Source organism: Anas platyrhynchos, chromosome 21, assembly GCF_047663525.1.
Source record: "Anas platyrhynchos isolate ZD024472 breed Pekin duck chromosome 21, IASCAAS_PekinDuck_T2T, whole genome shotgun sequence".
Lineage (NCBI taxonomy): Eukaryota > Metazoa > Chordata > Aves > Anseriformes > Anatidae > Anas > Anas platyrhynchos.
The window spans coordinates 16,807,377-16,826,371 of NC_092607.1; the positions used below are offsets into that span (position 1 = coordinate 16,807,377).

The following is an 18,995-nucleotide window of genomic DNA, read 5'->3' on the forward strand; positions in this document are numbered from 1 at the left end:
GCTTTTTTTTTTTTATATTATTATTATTATTTTTTGGTTCTGTTTCCTTCCTTCCCAGTGGTGTGACTGGGTGGAAATTCAGCTCCGTGAACGCGGTGCTGTTTGCCAAGCTGGAAACGCAGCTGGAGCAAAGGGATTTTTTGAGAGAGCCCAGAGTTGGGCTGTTTGCTCAGGAATGTTGGGGTTTTGGGTGCTCGGTTCGGTGGCAGGCAGCTCCCCTCCTGCTCCCAGCAGCCGTATAAAACCCAAGGTAAGGTTTATGGTGGGTAGGAGAGCAGCAAAGCAGCAGCCTCGCTGCCCGGGGCTTTCCCTGCTCGTGCTCGGGAGTGATGAGGGCTTGGGCCAAGGGAGCGCAGCAGGGCAGAGCTCGGACCCCAAACTGGAGAGATTTTACCTCTGAGTCTGGGTTTGCCTCCTTGCCTTGCTTCCCAAAATCTGTTTGGTGCAAGGTTTGGAGGCTGAGCAGCCCTAAAACTGTTTTAAAGGCACGGCAGGGGGTCGGACCCTCTCCACTTACCCCAACAGACCCCAATTCCTCCCCAGCTCCCACTCCTGCTGCTTTTAAGCTTCTTTTAGGGGAACCTCTCCCGCTGAGATACCTCTACCCAACAGCTTCCCCCTCCCGGACTGCCATGGGGGAACAGCCCCCAGCTTTTGAGGATCTCCTCCTGTTTTTGCAGCTCCTTTTGCAACTGGGGGCTGTCAGCAAACTGCACCCGAGCTCAACTCCCCCCGTACAGGGAGACGAGAAGAAAAAGCAACAGCAACTGGTAACGAGCTGGCTCCCGTTCACAGCGCACGAGCCAGAGCGCCTTGGCCAGCTTTGGGTTTAGATCCTGAAGCTTTTTTCTTTTTTTTTTTTAAAGCATTACTGTGAGGACACTGTTCCCTCACAAGCCTGGCTCGAATAATCCCATCCGCCGCAAGACTCGTGAGGCTTAACAAGTTGTCAGCATCTTTGAATCTTTTTCCTTCTTGGGAGACTTGGCTGCACCCCGCGAAGTGAAAGCCCTGAGCAAAGGATCCTGTTGGGATCGCTGCCTCGAGAGGAACACAGCCCTCAAAGGGCCTGCGAGCACGTTTTCCGTGGCTTTCATGTGGCTGCTTACTCCCCTCGAAGCATCTCCAAGGTCTCTGGTGAATGTCTGCTGTCTGGCATGCTGAAAAGCCCGTGGAAATTCTTGTTTTTCACTCCGGAACGGGGCAGCGAGGCTGTAAGATGTTGCTGCAAACGCTCCTGTGCTGCTGAAGCGCAGGGGAGAGCTCCACAGTGCTCAGAGAGCTCGTGGGGGTCCCCTGAGCGCTGCACCACCCCGGCCAAAAGCGAGGAAAGAAGAGAAGGGAAGAGGAGTTAAGCCTCAGACCAAAAGCTATCGTGAGGGAAGAGTTTCCCCAGCAGGTTGTGGTTACCCCCCACCACCAGCCCGATCCCGCAGGTCCCCGCAAGGTCCCCACAGAGCTCTTGGCTACGAGATCTCCCTTCCACAGAGGGATGGAGCTCTAGGAAATGCAAAATTTTGCTGGGCTGTGCGCACCTTCCTCCCTTCCCTGCTCCTCTAAACTTCCAACGTGTTTTTTTTTGGTGACTGGTGTCCCTGTTTTCAGGCTGCTGCGATGTGGAGAGCGATGTTCTCGACCTTTGTGCAGCAATCCCATGCCGTGGGCATCGAAAGGCGTGAGATCACAAGGTCTGCATCACCTGAATGCCACGGGTACCCAGCAGAGCTCCTCGCTGCCCCAAAAGCTCTGTTCCATCACCTCAGCCGGGTGAGGAAGGCCAGCGCTGCCCCCCAGTGCCCCAGGAGGGGGCCCGATGGTTTTATGGGCTGACTGGAAGCACCGAGGGCGCAGCCACGAGCAGCTTCTTGCTTTCTGGTGCTCCAAGCAACGAGAGCAGCTCCCGGCCCTCCGGCCACCGCCTCCCCGCCACGCTTCCAGGCGGCTCCGCGGCGCGAAGGCAAAGCGCTGCACCCACAGGGTTGAAATAAAAAAAGTCAGAAACTGACAAATGTTTAATATTAGTTTTTGAAGAAAACGTGACCGGACTCGCTTAAAGATGAGAAAATAACAGCTAAGTGTGTTTAGTGAGCTTCTCCTGCCACGCCGTCAGCCCACAAGAGCGGCTTTTTTCCAGCACGGCCCGAGCAGAGAGGCAGGCAGGCCTCCCCGCGGCTGCTCGCAGCGCGTGACAATGCAAACTCACTCGGGACACAAAACACAATTGCCGTGGGAGCTGGCGGATGGAGGTTGCGCTCTCGTTTGGCTGCCGCTCGCGGGCCATGGCACATATCAGCAGAACTGCAAGAGAAGGGAGTTTAAACCCTGATTAGAAAGCCTCACTACCAAGGGGAGGTGCAGGTCATGCGCTCGCTGCCTAGAAGATGGGGATCCGGATGATGGTTCTTGTTTCGGAAGCTGGCAAGGGCTCGGGGGCTGCGCGGAGGCAGCGCTCAGCCCCCTGCAGCAGGGGGTAAACAGAGCTCCCCTTGGAATCTCTCAGCTGTGGCTCTGGCACTTTGTAGCGGTGCCAATTCTGCTCACCATCAACGGGGAGATTTCTGCTCACATCCAAGCTCTGCACACAGTATAAAAGAGCTTTTTTTTTTTAAATCCTACACGATGTCATCACCGCCATCTCTTGGGTGGCGGAGGGAGCGAGAAAAGCGCTGTGGAGTTGGTCGTGGCAGCAGCAGGGATGTGAGGAAGGAGATGGGGAAGGTGGAAGTGAGACATGGCCCCAGCTGGTCGGCAGAGATGGGATGAACCCGGGAGTTCTTGCCTCTGTGCTGGGAGGAAAGATCACTCGCTAGAGCCAGGCAGCGTTTGGCAAGCACCTCTGAGGACAGCAGCTAAGCATCTGCAGCATCGCGGGTACGGCTACCCTATCACACCCCTCAGTGCCAGTAATATCCTTGGTGTGCTACCTTCCAGCGATTCCCACACTCGTTGCACACGACGAAGGTGGTCATGGGCTCGTCGGAGCTGCGGGTCTGCACCTGGGAAAGGAGAAATGGAAAGGAGAGCTGAGCACCGCCGGTGGCCTCGGCGCGGGGCTCACAGAGCAGCTCCTTGATGGCCACCGAGGGTTTCTGCTGGCCATCTGGTCACACCGGCAGAAATCATCGAGACTCCGAGGCCTGGGAGAGCACAGGGAGCCTCCCTGCGAAACGGATCTGGTTATTGTTTTACACACGAGTTTCCACATGCACACACACGCTCTCCGACCCCTTGGAGGATTCCCAATCCTGCAGCTAAGCCAAGCTCCCCGTTCTAGTGGAAACGCCCGGATAAATCACGACCTATTAAGCCAGTGTCAGCAACAGCCGCCTGCCAGCGTGCCCAGGGTACAGCGGGCACAGAGCAGAGCAGTTTAAACGTCTGGTGCTGAAAGACCACGGGTAGGAAGCAGAGAGCTACCCCACCAGGCACAAAACACACCCACGAAGGGCACCAGGACACACACCTACAGCACACAAACTGCTCCCCTTGGCTTGGAGCATCCTCAAGGATTTGCACTGCTGCCAGAGCCCTGCATCTCCCCAAAGAATCACACAACGGAGCAGCTCGGGCTCTGATCTCCCTTTACAGCCACCTTTTCTTTGTGCTTGTGACCAAGGCAGCACCAAAAAAAAAAAAATGATCCCACCAGCGTTCAGCAGCAGCTGCTTTAAGAGATTCTTGCCTAAAGACCCCTCGCTATCTGAGCGACTCGTTTGGGGCAGCAACTTCCCTGCTCAGCCCTGTGCTGCCCATTTTTTGTGGGTGGCTCTGGCAGTACCCACAGCCCCACGCAGGGATGGATGCAGCTGGCTGGGAGGCTGCAAAGCCCTCGGCCCATCAAGCACTCGCTCCACGGGAACACATAAAAAAGCACTCAAAGCCATTCCTCCCGTTTACAGACCCAGTCCCAGGTCCTGGCCTCCCAGAAACAGACTCCGGGTTACCAGGTTCTGCACATTTCTCGTCTGGTTTGTGTTTGAGCCATTAAGGAACTCTGATATTTAACCCAGATGTGACGGCTGCCTCTGGCTGGCTCGCGCCAGAAACACATGGTTTGCTAAAAATCCGATTTTCATGGCATTTGAGTACCACAAGACACCAGGTCTGTGCTCAAAATCCTGGCACTCCCTGCGCGAATCAGACAGCAGAGCTATGCCGAGGGTAATTACGGTGATCTACATGTGTAATTACCCAGCGTGCAAGAGCCATAGCATTTGCATGATGCAAACTAAACATGTTTTGCAAGCACGCTGGATGGCTAAATTCTGTAATTCCCACCCGATGTTACTGCCTGGCTCTGGCTGCTTTCACAAATGCCAGTTCACCTACTTGAAATGTAGAACATGTCAGTACCAGCGATTGTTTCTTCTCTGGAAAAACTAATAAAAAAAAAGCTTTTTGTTTTTTTTTTTTTCTTCTGATATTTCTGCTGAGAAGATGCTGCCGTGACCTGCCCCAGCTCCGAGCAGTCGGACTCCAGCCCACGACAAGCGGAGCTCGGGGCCCACGTGCTGCTGAGGGGAGCAGCAGAGCTCAGGCAGGGAATTCCCGGGGCACGCTGTGGGCTGCAGGACTGCTGCTGAGCCCGGGGCACGCCCTGGCTCTCCTCTGTGTTTGCACATCGCATCCAAGCACGTCAAGGGGCTTGCACGAGCGTTTCAGGCGCGCCCACTCGGCAAAGGCAGTAGCAATCGCGTGGTTGCTGGTGCATTTTTGGGTATCTGCACATTCTGCAGCACTGACTCACAGCAGAGGCACATCTATCTCCAGATGCCTGGCACCAACACGGGAACTAAAACGCGCCGGCAACGTACGAGGCTTCCAGCAGCCGTCCACCAAGGGGAAGGAACTGCCGCTGCCTGCTCACACCACTTCATTTATTCCTTATTGATATTTCACCTGCTTCGTGTTTTAGTTTAAAGGAGTTGGGATCTGTCCAGCTGCAGCTTATCTACGTTCCTAATTTGCGCTTTTAATACCATCGCCGTGCCTGCCTCGGTTTCTGCAGCCTCTCTCCTCTACACTACCCACTCCTTACTCCTCTGAACCGTCACACCCCCAGCACCTGCTTTCAGCTCTCCCAGGCTGCTCTTGAAATCTTCCTCGGTGCTGCACAAATCCCTGCTCTTCCAGATGCAAAACAGCATTTGTACAAACGAACCAAGAAACTCACACAAGCTCCAACGAAAGGTGTATGCAGAAGCATCAGCGCTGTGTTTTAGAGGGCCCCAAGCATGCAAAAAGCTTCTCTCTACCAGCAGCAAAATTTCTGCCACGCTGCGGGGCCTGTCCAGGAGCTGTAAGAGCTCAGGACCGTGACAGATCCTGTGCTGGGCAGTGCTGGGGAGGCTGGAGGAGCAGGAGGACAAACCTGGGTGTAGGTGCAGTTCTTCTTCTTGCACTTCCCACAGGTGAAGAGGTCGGTCTGCGTCCCTCCTGTCTTGGCCATCTGATGCTCCCGGATCGCTTCTTTCGTCATGGCTTTCCTGATCTCTTTCAGCTCGTTACTGGCCATTTCCTTTCAAAAAAAAAAAAAAAAAAAGCAATAAAATCGCATCTGCCCAGTTTTACCGCCGCACCCGCCGCAGGGGAAGGAACCAAGGGGACAGAAGGGGCTTACAGATGGCTGTTAAGCCAGAAAGCCTTTCGGTTTTGGTTACTGGCCCGTGTGTAGACCCCTGTGATGAGCTGACATCCCAACAGACTCTCTACACTGCAATCCCCATGGCTAGCTTCCTCCCCATGCACTGGGGCAGCAGCTGCTGAGAAATCTGCAGTCCTGGCAGTTCCCTGTCCGAAACCAACCCCGCTCGGGCTTCCTCACCTCCGAGGTCATCACTGCAATCTGCTCGGGGGTGATGGCCCCGCACAGCACGTTCTTTTTCAGCTCGGGATTTTTGGAGTCCTTCAGATTGGAGATGCGGCTCCTCACGCGGTTTTTGTACTTCATGTCAGTGTTCTTGATGTCCTGGTATATGCGTACAGGGCAGTCAAGGACTTTCCAGCCAACCCCGAAGCCTCCAAGCACATCCTACACCTACAGGGAGCGTTACTGCTGCCAGGACACAGACCACGGTGCTGGAAGCAAAAGGCAGGCTCCGCTCTGGGAAATTCACACTGTGTTTGAGAACAGGCTTAGGTGATCCCGGAGACCAGGGGCTTTGGCACTGTGCTACAAATAATCTGTATTTTTAGTCATGCTCTGGTTCTTCAACCTGCTCTCCCTCGCAGCAAGGCAGGCACAAAATGCTCCAGAGAGAGCCCAGCTGCACCCCACAGCCACCACGCCAAGGCAAGCTCCAAAATTATCCCCATCGACACCCAACTCTACACTTGCTGCTCCATCTTCCCTGCTTATTTTACCCCCTGTGAGCACACTGCTCTCAAGAGCGAGGCGCAGGACAGATGCTAAGCCTTTGGAAGCAGAGCTGGGAGCAGGAAATAGCGTTTTGACAGGAAGGAGAACTTGGGCCATGCAAGCCCACGATGGTGTGAACAGGAAGGAAATCTCTGTGCCAATCACACCAGCAAGGGCTCTGCCCTGAGCTCCCAGCACCGCTGGTGGCTCCTGCGTGCCCCAGGACACAGCCGAGCTGGAACCTGACAGCCCCGACAAGCAGAGCTGCATCAGAACCTTTCCACAAAGCCAGAGCGCCCCGTTTCTCCTCTCAGCTCGTTAAATTCATGGCCTGGAGACACGCAGGCCCTCGAGGAAGCCCAGCACAGCAAGGATATATTCTTCAATCTGGGCTGCTATGTGCTCGCAGTCAGCGCCGATGGCAACATAGTCATCTGTAAGGCAAGAAAACAGAAGGTCAGCGCTTTCCAACCAGGCACGGGGTCCCTGGGCTCAGTATTTGGGAGATACAAAGCCAGAGAGCTTGCTGTTCTGATTTACGTGCTCTTTCCATCAAAAGGCATCGCGGCCTTTGCTTTAGGCACCCCTCTGACCCTTTTGAAAAGAGCAGGGATGAGAACAAGCAAATCCAGCCAGTTTGTGCCCTCCGCCTCTCCACCAGGACTCCACAAAGCTAACAAGAACCTGCCCCGCAGAAGGAGTTTTCCCATATCCAATGTGGTTTTTTCCCCATATCCCACGTGTTTTTTCCCATATCCAATGTGTTTTTGCCACAGTTGCAATCAACCAGGAAGGAACTGATTCTCACCAGATATTGGTGTCAACCAGAAGTGGCTCCACTCAGAGCAGATCTGACAGAGCCTGAGGACAGGCAGCATCGAAATCAAGCCTTCGTTTTTTGCTCTCAGCTCAGGGTTCCATCTGCCCTTTTCTTTCCCGTGCTGCTTCTCGCCAATTAAACAGCAGCAGAGTGCAAAAACCTGTTCTGAGCTGGGACACTGGGTATGGCAACCACCACCACAAAGCAGAGGAAAGCGGCACAGAACCGGGCTGAGCTTAGCAGCAGCCTTGAGGGGACTAATTCCCAGGCTTCCTACAGAAAGGGTTTTTCTAGGAGTTGCACAGAGCACTTAATGCAGCACACACACACACACAGAGCAAGGCTAGAAAGAACGACTCTGTGACCTTCTCCATCTGCTGCCTCCGTTCCTTGGCTTCGAATTAATCAAAGTCTGCAGTTCTTGGGCAGATCCCCCTTTTTCCAAGAGGACCTGCAACTTGGACTCAAGCACGTGTCTGGCTCGAGGCGCTCAAAATCAGCCTGTCGGAGACACTGAGTACCTGCAGCTGCCTCTCTTTTAGGTGGCACGGCACGAGTGCAAGCAGAACCCAGATCCACAGAGGACCCCGGTGTTTAAGCAGCTCCAGCCTGCGTGGGCAGGGGGAATCTGAGTGCAGGAGGGGACTGGCACGAGCACCGTTACCGACAAATCCCTCACAGCGAGTTACGGCTTCGCTCTGTGCCCCAGGGGTGAGCAGAGATGCCAGCTTCGCTCTACAGCAACCAGGCAAGACTGAGACCTGGAAAGGGAAGCAAATACCTGCACACCTGGAGATCAAACTGCTGGCCAGACCCGCCCACCGCAGGCTGCGGAACAGAAGCCCAAATGTGACCCCGTGTTCTTAATTACCATGCTAATTAGTTACCAGGTCTGTATCCGTGTATCTATAGGTGCTGCGGTGCCAGCCAGCCTGACAAAAGGGTGATGAGGGGGGCTAAACCGAGCTGATAGCAATAATCCTTCCACAAGGCAGCTCCAGAAGAGCCTAGCTAAGAGGTGCCGAACTTGGCACTGACCCTAAGTGCGGAGGATTCTGGCAGAACGCACCAGGAGCTGTGAAATATTTAAAATATTTTTAATATTTTAAATATTTTGAATGTTTTAGGCAACGCAGGGTTTCCCCCAGCACTCACCGTCAGCCTGTAGAGCCGTTGTCAGCATCTCCCTGCATTTGTTGCGGACAGCATCGCAGGTGACGGGCGCCGGAGGGAAGGTGGTGATTTTGGGAGTGGTCGGGGTCTTCGGAGGCTCCTGCCTTTTGTTGGAGCTAAAAGAGAAACTTCAGCGGTCAGAATGCCTCAGCTCGGGTCGCCGAGGGCAGAGGAGGGATCAGTGGGCACACGGCCAAGCATCCTGTTAATTACAACCCAAAACCAGAGGAAAACAGTGCAGGTGTGTGCCCCAAACCAGCAAGGCGGTGCCATCGAAGCAGATTCCAGCTCTCCTGTGGAATCTGCCGGCTGTAACCGGAGCTTTAATCCACGAAGCAGGCCTGCGAACCAATTCCTGTTACTGAACAGCGAGCACATCTGCCAGACCACTGGGCATCAAGGGAAAATGTTAAGAAGCCATCGGACACCACCAGGAAATCAATCAAACGTGCTCAGGACTCCTGAGAGCATCGCACACCCTCTGTCAGCCTGCAGCACCCAGCTCACGGTGCTGGATTCCTCTCTTACTTTGCAGGACCCCATCCTTAAATGCTTCCAGCAGAAAGCAAGCAGAAGCCACCCTAAAGTTCATCTCAGCAGGTGCCAGAATTGGTTCCTCGTCTCACACCCTTCTCTGTTGATGTCAGCAGCAGGAAGAGGAGAACAAACCCCCTTGGTGCTCTCTAACCACCGAGAAGGGCAGCGTGCAGAAATCAGAGAAGCCTCCCCAGCACAAGGGGCTTCTGTGCAAAGGGAAACAAAGCTAATGGCTTTTTCCTTGCAAAAAAGAACTTCATTTTCTGCCTGCAAGCACTCGTAAGCACAGGCAGGGGAACGCAAACATCGCCTGCTGTGCCCACATCGCTCGGGTCACCTGCCAGGAGAGACAGAGGGCACAGAGCCACCGCCTGATGCAGCAGGTTGACGAGGCACGGGCCCAGCTCGGGATGCCAGAGGGGTAATTTCACCCCGCAGCTCAGCCTGGTGAATACCCACGATGCTGAAACATCCTGCCCGTAAAAGCCTAACATCTGCACGTCGGGTTAGTCAGCCCTGCAACTGCTGCAGATAAAAAAAATCTGGGCTGTTATGATTCCCAGATGATTTTATAGAGCTTTCCTCCCCCCCCAGCCCTAAATCTAGGCAGTAGAACAGCCAATTTTTCAGCTGAGATTGCTCTGACTTTGGTGTTTGGGCCATAAAATGCAGGTTATTTATTGCCAGCGTCTGGGTAACATCAGCACAGCAGGAGACAAACAGGGGGAAGAAGAAAGAAGCCCTGATATTCCTCTCACCCATGCCATAGGGGCAACATCTCCTTAAGACACAAGTGGCTGTACAGCTGCTGTGAAGCTGGGGCATTGCCTCCAGCTCTTTGCCATCAAAAATAAATCTCTCGTGAGCAGGGACTTCCAGTGGGGAAGTCCCAGAAGGGATTAGCTAGCCTGCAGCACAGCAGTGCTAAGCTGGAAGCCTTCTGAACGTGCAGGTGGACAAAGTGAGCCAGACAACCTCAGGGACAGCCCCGGAGCCCCTGCTGCTGCCAAGCTCAAATCCAGGCTGGCTCGGGGTGCCTCAAAGCCCTCAGATCATCGTTAGCACTGCTGGATTTTCACAGCTCCAAACCTCGTCGGGCTCTTTGCAGAAGCATTCAGCAGAGCACCTTCAGCAAATTGCTCGGGTCAGACCACAGCTAGAGGATTAATTTCTTGCTCAGATGAAACAGAAAGGCTCCAAGGGAGGGTAACCCCAGCACCTGAAGACTTGTTGCCATCCAATTTTACTGGCCAGCCCTGCATGAGGCTGTTACACAGATTTACTCAGGTGTCCAAACAGCTAAAAACATTCAATAGGATTTACATCACGCGCATTACAAGAAAGTAAACTTAGCCTGCAAGTAATCAATTAGATGCTGATCTCGTCTGGATCAGACAAATTGCTGCCAGGGATGTTTGTGCCTAGGGATCTACGCACAGCTCAGGGCTGGTGGTGGTGCACACGGGGTGAACACAGCAAATCCCACCCAAATCAGGAAGAGTCATCTGAAAACGCTGGCTGATCTCCTACAAAAGAGTTGGGAAAAATGAAACTTCCCGAGGGCAAAGGCAAAAAGCCCAGAAAACACCTACAACAAAAGGAGGCGCTGAAAGGATTAGAGTGGTTTACAGCAGGGGAGACTTGGAGGAGACAAGTGCTGAAACTGTTGAAGGCTTGTTCCAAAGGAGGAGTGCAGGGAAAACCCTCTGCATCCGTAAAAATTTTACAAGAAGCAAAGGTCTTCAGCAAGACAGGTTTTGATCAAGAGGAAGTTTCAAATTGTAAAGGTGAGTTATGAATTAGAAGAGACTGCCAAAGGCAACTCTGGAAACACCTTACCCTGATGGTTTTTTGGGACTGTCAATAAAACAGCTTAGAAAAAGACCATTTGGGAGCAGCTTGGGCAGAGAGCATGTTGTCCTAGGAAGGGGTGAAGAAACTTCCCTGAGAGCTCTTCCAGCTTTACGTTTGTCCCATTCTCCAGGCAGTGCCACGAAGGTTTCCCAGAGTAAAATACTGGTGTCAACTCTTGGAAGTGTCAGAGGTAATATGGGGTGAAGGTCAATGAATGTTTAAAAAAAGCAGCACCAACCAGCCAGCGCTCTGACATGCAGGAAAATAAAGCCAGGACACTAACTTTCAATGCTTAAAGTCAGGTTTTTAAACCACTGTTTCCACACCTGACTTTCAGGAAGGTTCCATCTGCAACTGCTGTTGACTTAAATATCCCTAAAATTGATATCTCTTAAAATTGACTTAAATCAATCCCATATTGATTTAAATATTAAATGGTCATTCCCTGGAGGAGGGAAAAAAAAAAAAAGCTAGAGCAGTTGCGTGGTTATTCCACTTCTGTTAGCTGATGAGTAAAGGAATTTGCCTCCATGCCCCTACGTGCCCCAAGATGACAACTGATCACTCGTGAATTAGATGAAAGACTCCTGAGACATTCCAACAGCTGTACTGAAAGTTATTTATTAAGTTTCAGAAGTTGGTTTATTATTAGCATCGTTGGGAAATAGACCTCAAACGCACCTAAGAAGACTTATTTCAGGAAATCCTTGTGGTTCACACTGTTCCTGTTCGACAAGAGAAGGAGCTTGTAAATCTATCCAGACAACAAAAGATCACACACACACCAAAAAACAATAAAATAAAAATAAAAATGCTGGAACAAAATGGTGGCAGAGTGAGAGCCACAGGCTACAAAGAGAACTCAGGGCTGCGCTGGAAGAAAATCTCACCGAAGAGCCGAATTCAGGCCACGGATCCAAAACCGCCTAATAAAATCTTCAGAGAACATTGGAAAAGGGAAATTTCCTGCTGTCAGGCACAGAGACATCAGACACAGCCCATTAAAACGGGCTGCGCTAATGGTCTAACTCAGAGCCCCCCCATCACAGAGCAAAGCCAAAAAGCTTTGCTGCTAATATATTTATTTGTTTTTTTCAGGGCAGATTAGCAGCTCGTTCTGTAGCACTGGAGGATAACCGCTTCGGGCTGCGAGGAGAACCTGGCTCAGCCTAGCAGCAGAACGAGCCCCTTCTGCTGGATCCATCCTAAAATCACCCCCTTGGCTGCTGTTTATCCTTCATGACCAGGGGGATGCTCTCAAACTCAGAAGATGCTGGAGGGATGAATATGTGGAAAGCATCAAGGGAAAAACTGCAGCACGCCCTCAAGGCACAGCGGAAGGGTAGCACAAGCCAGAAAGCTCGTTGCTTCCACCCCACAGCCCCCCTGCTGTCTGCCTAAAAAAAGAGTGGGTTTTTTGCCTCTCTGCCTACAGCCAGGACCCCGTTGAGGAAAATTACTTCACGTCTCCTCGCAGACCCCCCTCGTTTTGCTCGTGATGTGGCTGCTGCCACTGCACCCAGGGGATGCACCACGCTTCCTTCCCTCCCGGCTCCGCGCTCCCCAGGGTCAGTCCTGCAGAGGTTAAATCAGGAGCTTCCCTTTCCCTTTGAAGTGCAGCGCAGCTTCCTGGCTCCAGCACTATCAGCCAGATTTGTAATGCTTGCCCTTTCCTTTCCCCAGCAGGAACAGCTCACGAGTGCTTCCACGCCAGCTTCTGGCCTCAGGCTGGAGGGAAAGCTGCTCCCTTTCCCAGTAAGGACAGCTCGGAGGCTCTCACCCCAGCATCTGACTCAGTTTTCACCCTCCTTAGTCACACAACGAATCTTTCCTGCCTGCACCCTGGGGAAGGGAGCACTAGTCTGCAATTTTATGGGATATAAGGATCATAAAGAGAAGGTATTTGCATCACAAAGCTCAGACTAATTAGCTTACAAAGCATCCCCTTCTCAGCTATCACCGGCTGCTTTGTGGCCTCCAAGCTTTGAGTCCTGGACGAGAGGAAACAACAGGATGAGAGGAAACAGCACCTCAGAAATCCCATCCCACTGCTCTTACATCAGTCCTGCCACTGGATGCATTATCCCACAGATCTATCCTGCTCCCATGCTGCACCATGTCATTACAAGGCTCAGCTCTTCCAGCTGTGAAGTCTCCTTCATTAAATCTCTCATGGCAACACCTCGCGATTCCCTTTTCACATTTTACAGAGGTGAGGTGGCCAAAGATGCACCTAAATTAAAGTTTCATAGCTCAGCAGCAGTAGCTTTCTCCGTCACCTGCCCCGTGCAGAGCTGTGAAGGGTGAGAAGGCTCACACCAAAACAAGCCTTGGGAGATGTGAGTGAAAAAGCAAAAGGAGAATCGAAGCACAGAGTGGCAAGAAAGCGACCAGCAGGGGACAGGCTGCGGACATGGAAGTCTGCAAACCAGAAAGGAAATCCTTAATACCCTAAATCTTCTGACAAACTCATAAAACTAGCTAAATATTCTAGTGCCAAACCTCCTAAGGACCCACCCTCCTGGGATCTGAGGCTGAGGGAAGCCTCTTGCCTCTGGAAGAGGTGCAGAGGAAAGGTTTAAATCGCGTTTTGCCCTCTCCCCTTTGATCCCACTGCCTCCACTCAAGAGCTTAGCACGTACAGGACGGTGGAAAAGAGGATGCAACACTCAAGGCATGGCAAGGAACAAGCATGCAGCAGACCTGCTAGAGGGGTGGACACCAGTCCAGAGTGAAAAGAGGACTTCTGCTGGGACTCGCTGAGGAGAGGACAGAGAAATGGAAGTTTGATAATAGCGATGCATGAGTCAATGCCATCCATCACTCGACATTGCAAAGGCCAAAAATAATCTTCATTCTAAAGGGCTCAAAGTTAGAAACAGGCAAAAAAAAAATATAAAAATGCAACCAAAAAAATGTTTTATTAATAAAAAAATTAACACAAAACAATAGAAAAAACAAAAACAAAACAAAAAGTCATGAATAAAAGCAAAAAAATCACCAAAGCCACCATCTTTTCTGATGTTTATTTCTGCATTACAGCTCAGTTTATTAAGAACACCATGCAGCTCACCCCTGAAGCAGCCTAGACTCCTGGTGCTTCTGACCAGGAATTTGAGTACACAACCCCCCCAGCTCAGACACTTAAAAGTTTTTAAAAATTAATGTAAGATGGCAGCAGAAAATTCAGGTTAGCTAACGGTATCATCTTTGGCTAAAAGGAAGCTTTACCTTTGGTCTTTTGAATTACCAGTGTCCTTTGAGGAAGAAGTTGGCAAGGACAGGTTTTTCTTTTTCTCCTCACTCTTCTCCTCAGAAGCATCTACGTTCAAAAGAAAGAAAAAGCAAGCTCAGATCCTGAAGGGTTCAGAACTGTTTTTTTATCCCACAACCCTGCATGCACTGAACAGTGTCTTAAAACCACAGATTTGGCGTAAGGTAAATTATTAATCTACAAAAAGAATCAGGAGAAGGCCTTCAGGGCCTCCCATGCTTTCCAACAGACCTTTTACTTGCCCCTAAGTAGAAACTAAATCAAATAAAAGCTTTCTCCATCAAACCAGAGAGCAGCGAGCAATCACCTTCCCTCCTTAGGAGATAAGCTTCCTCACAAGACAGGCCTCATCACAAAAGTTCCTTTCAGAGCCCCTGGCTGCCGAGCACAAATTGGATCGAGTTCTGTAAAGCGTCACTAAACGCAGTGCTTCAAGCCAGCACCATCTGAAGGGCCAGTAAGGGCTGCTCCTTCTGGGAATACAATTTCTTGCATGTCTCAAGCGCTGCCAATAGAAATGGGGAGCCCTAGGTGCAGACAGATTGCACTCAGCCTCAAACACTTCATCCCGTGTCTTTGTTACACGCAGCTGCCCAAGCAGTCAGCGTGAAGAGCATCTGAATTTCACCTGGGGGCACTTGCCACTGGCACAGACTGGAAGATACGTGTGCAGGACACACGTATGGCTGTGCTTCCAGACTGCCAATACCTCACTCTTTTACCACAAACGTAACCACAAAGACAAGAATTGTAAGCCCTCTATTGATAATTTTGACATTTGGTGCTGTATAAGCACAAGATTACTGACAGAGTTACAAGCTTCTGTTTATTGATGTCAAAGCCTCCTCAGCAGAGAACAGGCAACGTGAATGTGTCTGCAAGTTGTAAAATTAAGGCCCTTCTCCAACTCATCACCCAAAACACATTCCAGCTTCTCTCTTCCTAAGCTGATGCACACGGTGACAGTGCATGCTGTGTTAATACCACGTAGCACACAAGTCGGGGTGGAGGGTGCAGAGTACAGGTATTGTTTCTACAATTAATGCTACTAATTATTCTATAATCAGGTATGTGTTAAGAGTAGCCCTAAGCTTTCAATGCTCTGTCCAGGAAAAGCTAGCCATTGGGTTGGCAACAGGAATTCAATCTCGAGGAATCCCTGGTTGTAGCTGAAACTCAAAAGACAGTGCAATTTTACAGGCTGATTTGCTAGAATGTTCTATGCAGATCAATCCCTACGTTCTCCTGAGAAACCCAGCGCCTCTGCAAGTTGAATGTGACAGGAACACGATGATTTCCTTACCTAGAAGCTTTTTCCAAGACTTGATGAGCGATTTGGCAAGCGCTATCACTTCTTCATCTGTGCTCTGCTTTCTCAGTGCGTTTACTGACATGCCGATGCGGGTGGACTGCAAGCGAACACTCACATGAATCATTCCAGAACAGATTCGTTACTTGTTACTAACTGGAATCAGAAATAACCACAACACAGGCAAAGCAACGACCGAGATATGTAGCATCCGAGCATTTTCCAGAGTGATTAGATCCTTCCAGCTCTGGAAGGAGATGACTGACTCTGGCTTGCTAAAACTGATGCCAAGCAAGGCATGCCATCACCCACAGACACCTCCTCCACACACCTGGAAGTAACACTCTAGTTTAGAGTGAAAAAATCCCAGATTCCTATCTTAATCTCCGAATTGTTATTCTCCTCACGCCTCCCCAGCGTCCTGGATATCACATCACCATCACAAAGACTTCAAGAACTTCCCCCAGCTGCCCTTTGTGTTCGCTACTTTAATCTGGTCTTCCCTTTTGGAGATCCCTGGAAGGATTTGAACAGATATCCACAAATCTGATCAACTGCAATCAAATTCAGGCAGCACGTTGTGGCCCAAAGCTATTTAACTGCCAGCCCAAAGCGCAGGTTCAGTACTATTTCTAGATTTAATGCTTATTTTGATGTTTTGAGAGAGGCAAAGAGTCAGGGGACATCTATTAAGCCCACATAAACAGCATGGTGTGCTCGTCCAGACTTCAGCTTCATACCCTAACCGTGCAACTCACCTGCAGCAAGTCCAAAGTCATGGGCATGCCTTTCAGCTCTTTCAGTAAATCCATTGCACCATCCTGGAGAGGGAAAGAGATACCGGGAGTGAGTGCCTCAGCTTTTCATTAAGAAATTTAACATGATGGGAATAATTTCAGAAAGGTGAAATCAAAGCAAAACCAGAAAACCTTCCTTAAAATATCTTCAAGACTACTGAGCATCAAGCCATTACCTTCATGTGACAAGTTTGTTTTCTTTAACACCTGAAAAATACGCCCTGAATCAGAGCCGTCCCCTCAGCACTAGGAGTGATAACGGGAGCAAAGCCCTCGAGCAGCAAAGCTGAGGAGCTGCTCACTCCAAACTCCCCACACGAGGCCTCCTCGCAGCAGCTCTGCCTCCAGGAACCCAGATGCAGAACGTATCCAACTGGGCAACGTGTGGGTCCCTAAAATCGGTACTCAGAGACCAACAGCAGCAAACGGGGGGTCCGCACAAAAACTAGAGCAACAAGCGGGTTCTCCAGGCAACCATCCTTTCCTATTCCAGTGACAGCACCAAAAACCCACTGTGGACAGGAGCAGTCAGCACAGGCTGCTCCTGAGCCCCAGCGTGTGTCCCTGGGACCTTACAACAGTGCCCGTGCTCCCCTGCTCTGCAGCCCAGCAGCCAGAAACTCACCTAAACCACAGCCACACCTGGCACACCATAACCCAAACACCACATTCCCTAATCACAAACCTCAGGATTTCCTGCAGGGAACAACTCATCCCCTGGGGGAGATGCACAAGGGTCCCCCCACTCGAGGTGATGGGGAGGGAGGGCTGGGGATGCTCCCCAGGGTGCTGAGCTGGGGGTGGGTGAGACCTGGGGGTGCAACGTGGGGCAGAGGGGATCCCACAGCCCCCTATGGGGGAGCCCAACCCCAGCAGGAGGCAGCAAACAGCACGGTGGCAGAGATGGGGGTGAGGGGGGCACCCCCTGCAGCCAGTTTGGGGAGGGGGAACCCCATGGTTATGGGGTAACAGGGGGGGGGTCTGTGCCCCTACGGTATTGGGGTAACAGGGGGGGCTCCACCCCTATGGTAATGGGATTAAGGGGGTCTCCTGCAGCCCCACAGTAATGGGGTTACAGGGGGGGGTCTGCATCCCTATGGTAATGGGGTAGCAAGGGGGGGGGGGTCTGCATCCCTATGGTAATGGGGGGGGTCCTGCACCCCTGGGGTAATGGGGGGGGGGTCTGTGCCCCAGGGTAATGGGGTAACAGGGGGGTCCCGTGCCCCCACAGTAATGGGGTAACAGAGTGGGTGGGGGGTCTGTGTCCCCACAGTAATGGGGTAACGAGGGGGTCTTCACCACCACAGTAATGGGATAATGGGGGGGGGAAGGGTCTGTGCTCCCCCCCCATCACCCCAGGGCTCGCAGCGCAGAGAGGGCCCCCAAAACCCAGCGGGGGCGTGGCTGTTGGGGCCGGGGGGCTGCCCTGAGGCAGACAACGGGGACGGGGACGGCTCCCGGCCCCTCAGGACAGCCGCCCCCCGCCCCAAAACCCGCACAGGCCCCGAGGGGGGGGAGGAAGGGAGGAGGCTGAGGCGAGGCTGGGGGCCAGCCGCCGCCACTCACCGCGCTCTTCTTGGCCACCATCTTGTCCAGCCGCCGGGCGATCTTCACGATCTCCTCCTCCCCTCCCATCGCTCCACAGCGGCCGGGACCGGGAGGGGGGGGGGGACAGGGACCGGGGATGAGGTGGGGGGAGGCTGGAGGCGGCGGCGGAGCCCCGCTGCCCACCTCAGCCCCGGTACCGCAGTGTGGAGAGGGCGGGCGGCGCGCGGGGCACGCCGGGATTTGTAGTCCCCGTGGCGGCCGCCCCGCCTCTTCCCCCGCTTGCGGCTGTGTGCGTGGGGACTACAACTCCCAGCACACCCCGCGCCCACCTCCCTGCTTTGGGAGGGGCATGCTGGGAGTTGTAGTCCTCCCCGCTTCCGCGGGCTGAGGAAGGCCCCATGGGGGAGGGAGCCTCGCGGTGTCTCCCCCGCCGCCATTTCAGGGCTGAGCGGGCGAACGGGGACCGAGCGCGTTTGTTTTGGGGCTGTGCCGGCCGCTTGGCCTGGCTCGGGTGTGAACCCGGCCCTCAGGAGCCCCTTAGGGCTGTGGCAACAGTTCCACCACGTCCTACACCTCCTACACCCCCATCACCTCCATCACCCCCATCACCTCCATCACCCCCTCCACCACCACCCCAACGCCCTCAGGGCCGTGTAACCCCCACCCCGTGGTTACAAGCAGACATTTTGGGGGCTTCAGGGCACAACACGACCCCTTGGGGTCCGTGGATGGGCTCCGGAGCCCCCCTGTAGGTGGCACTCGCACGCTGCGCAGCGCCCGGGTGTGGAGCCGGCTCCTGGGGCTGCCAGAAAGTTGTCGCTGTCCCCAGGAGGCTCCCGGCAGGAGGAGAAGTTGCTTGGCCTCCTCCACAGCTGGGAAAAAGGGTTTGGAGAAGGGGCGAGGGGAAAGGAAAGAGCCCCAGGCAGCGCTGGGTGCTGCCCGCTGCCTGTCAATGGGTGCTGGGTGCTGCCCCAGCGGGCTGGGATGGGCTGAAGGAGCGGGTATTTGGGGGGATAAACTGCAGGATTAGCTGCTGGGAACCAGGAATCCCTGAGCTCAGCCCCACAGGACCACAAAATCACAAAATCACAGGTCACAGAATCACAAAATCACAGAATTGTCTAGGTGGGAAGAGCCCTCCAAGGTCACCCAGCCCAACCTCTGCCCTGCCAGTAACCAGTCCTCCACTAAACCTCCACAGCTCGACATCTAAACGTCTTCTAAAAACCTCCAGGGATGGGGACACAACCACTTCCCTCAGCCCTGCAAGTCACGGAGTTTAGGGCATTACACCGAGGCGGGGAGCGCTGAACAGCCTGGTGCTA

The 18,995-nt window shown here is 52.9% G+C and overlaps 1 protein-coding gene across 1 annotated transcript; it reads right to left on the bottom strand.

Annotated features, from left to right (window-relative positions):
- Positions 1 to 1,979: 1,979 nt before the first annotated feature.
- On the bottom strand, positions 1,980 to 17,916 carry TCEA2 (transcription elongation factor A2). Its single transcript, XM_027472972.3, has 10 exons — positions 17,689 to 17,916; positions 16,084 to 16,146; positions 15,320 to 15,425; positions 13,974 to 14,064; positions 8,334 to 8,467; positions 6,736 to 6,792; positions 5,825 to 5,979; positions 5,372 to 5,518; positions 2,925 to 2,996; positions 1,980 to 2,298 (listed from the first exon to the last, which is right to left on the bottom strand). The coding sequence occupies exons 1-10, from the start codon at positions 17,755 to 17,757 to the stop codon at positions 2,290 to 2,292; spliced, it is 903 nt and encodes a 300-aa protein (XP_027328773.1). The 5' UTR covers positions 17,758 to 17,916; the 3' UTR covers positions 1,980 to 2,289.
- Between the last annotated feature and the right edge of the window lie 1,079 nt (positions 17,917 to 18,995).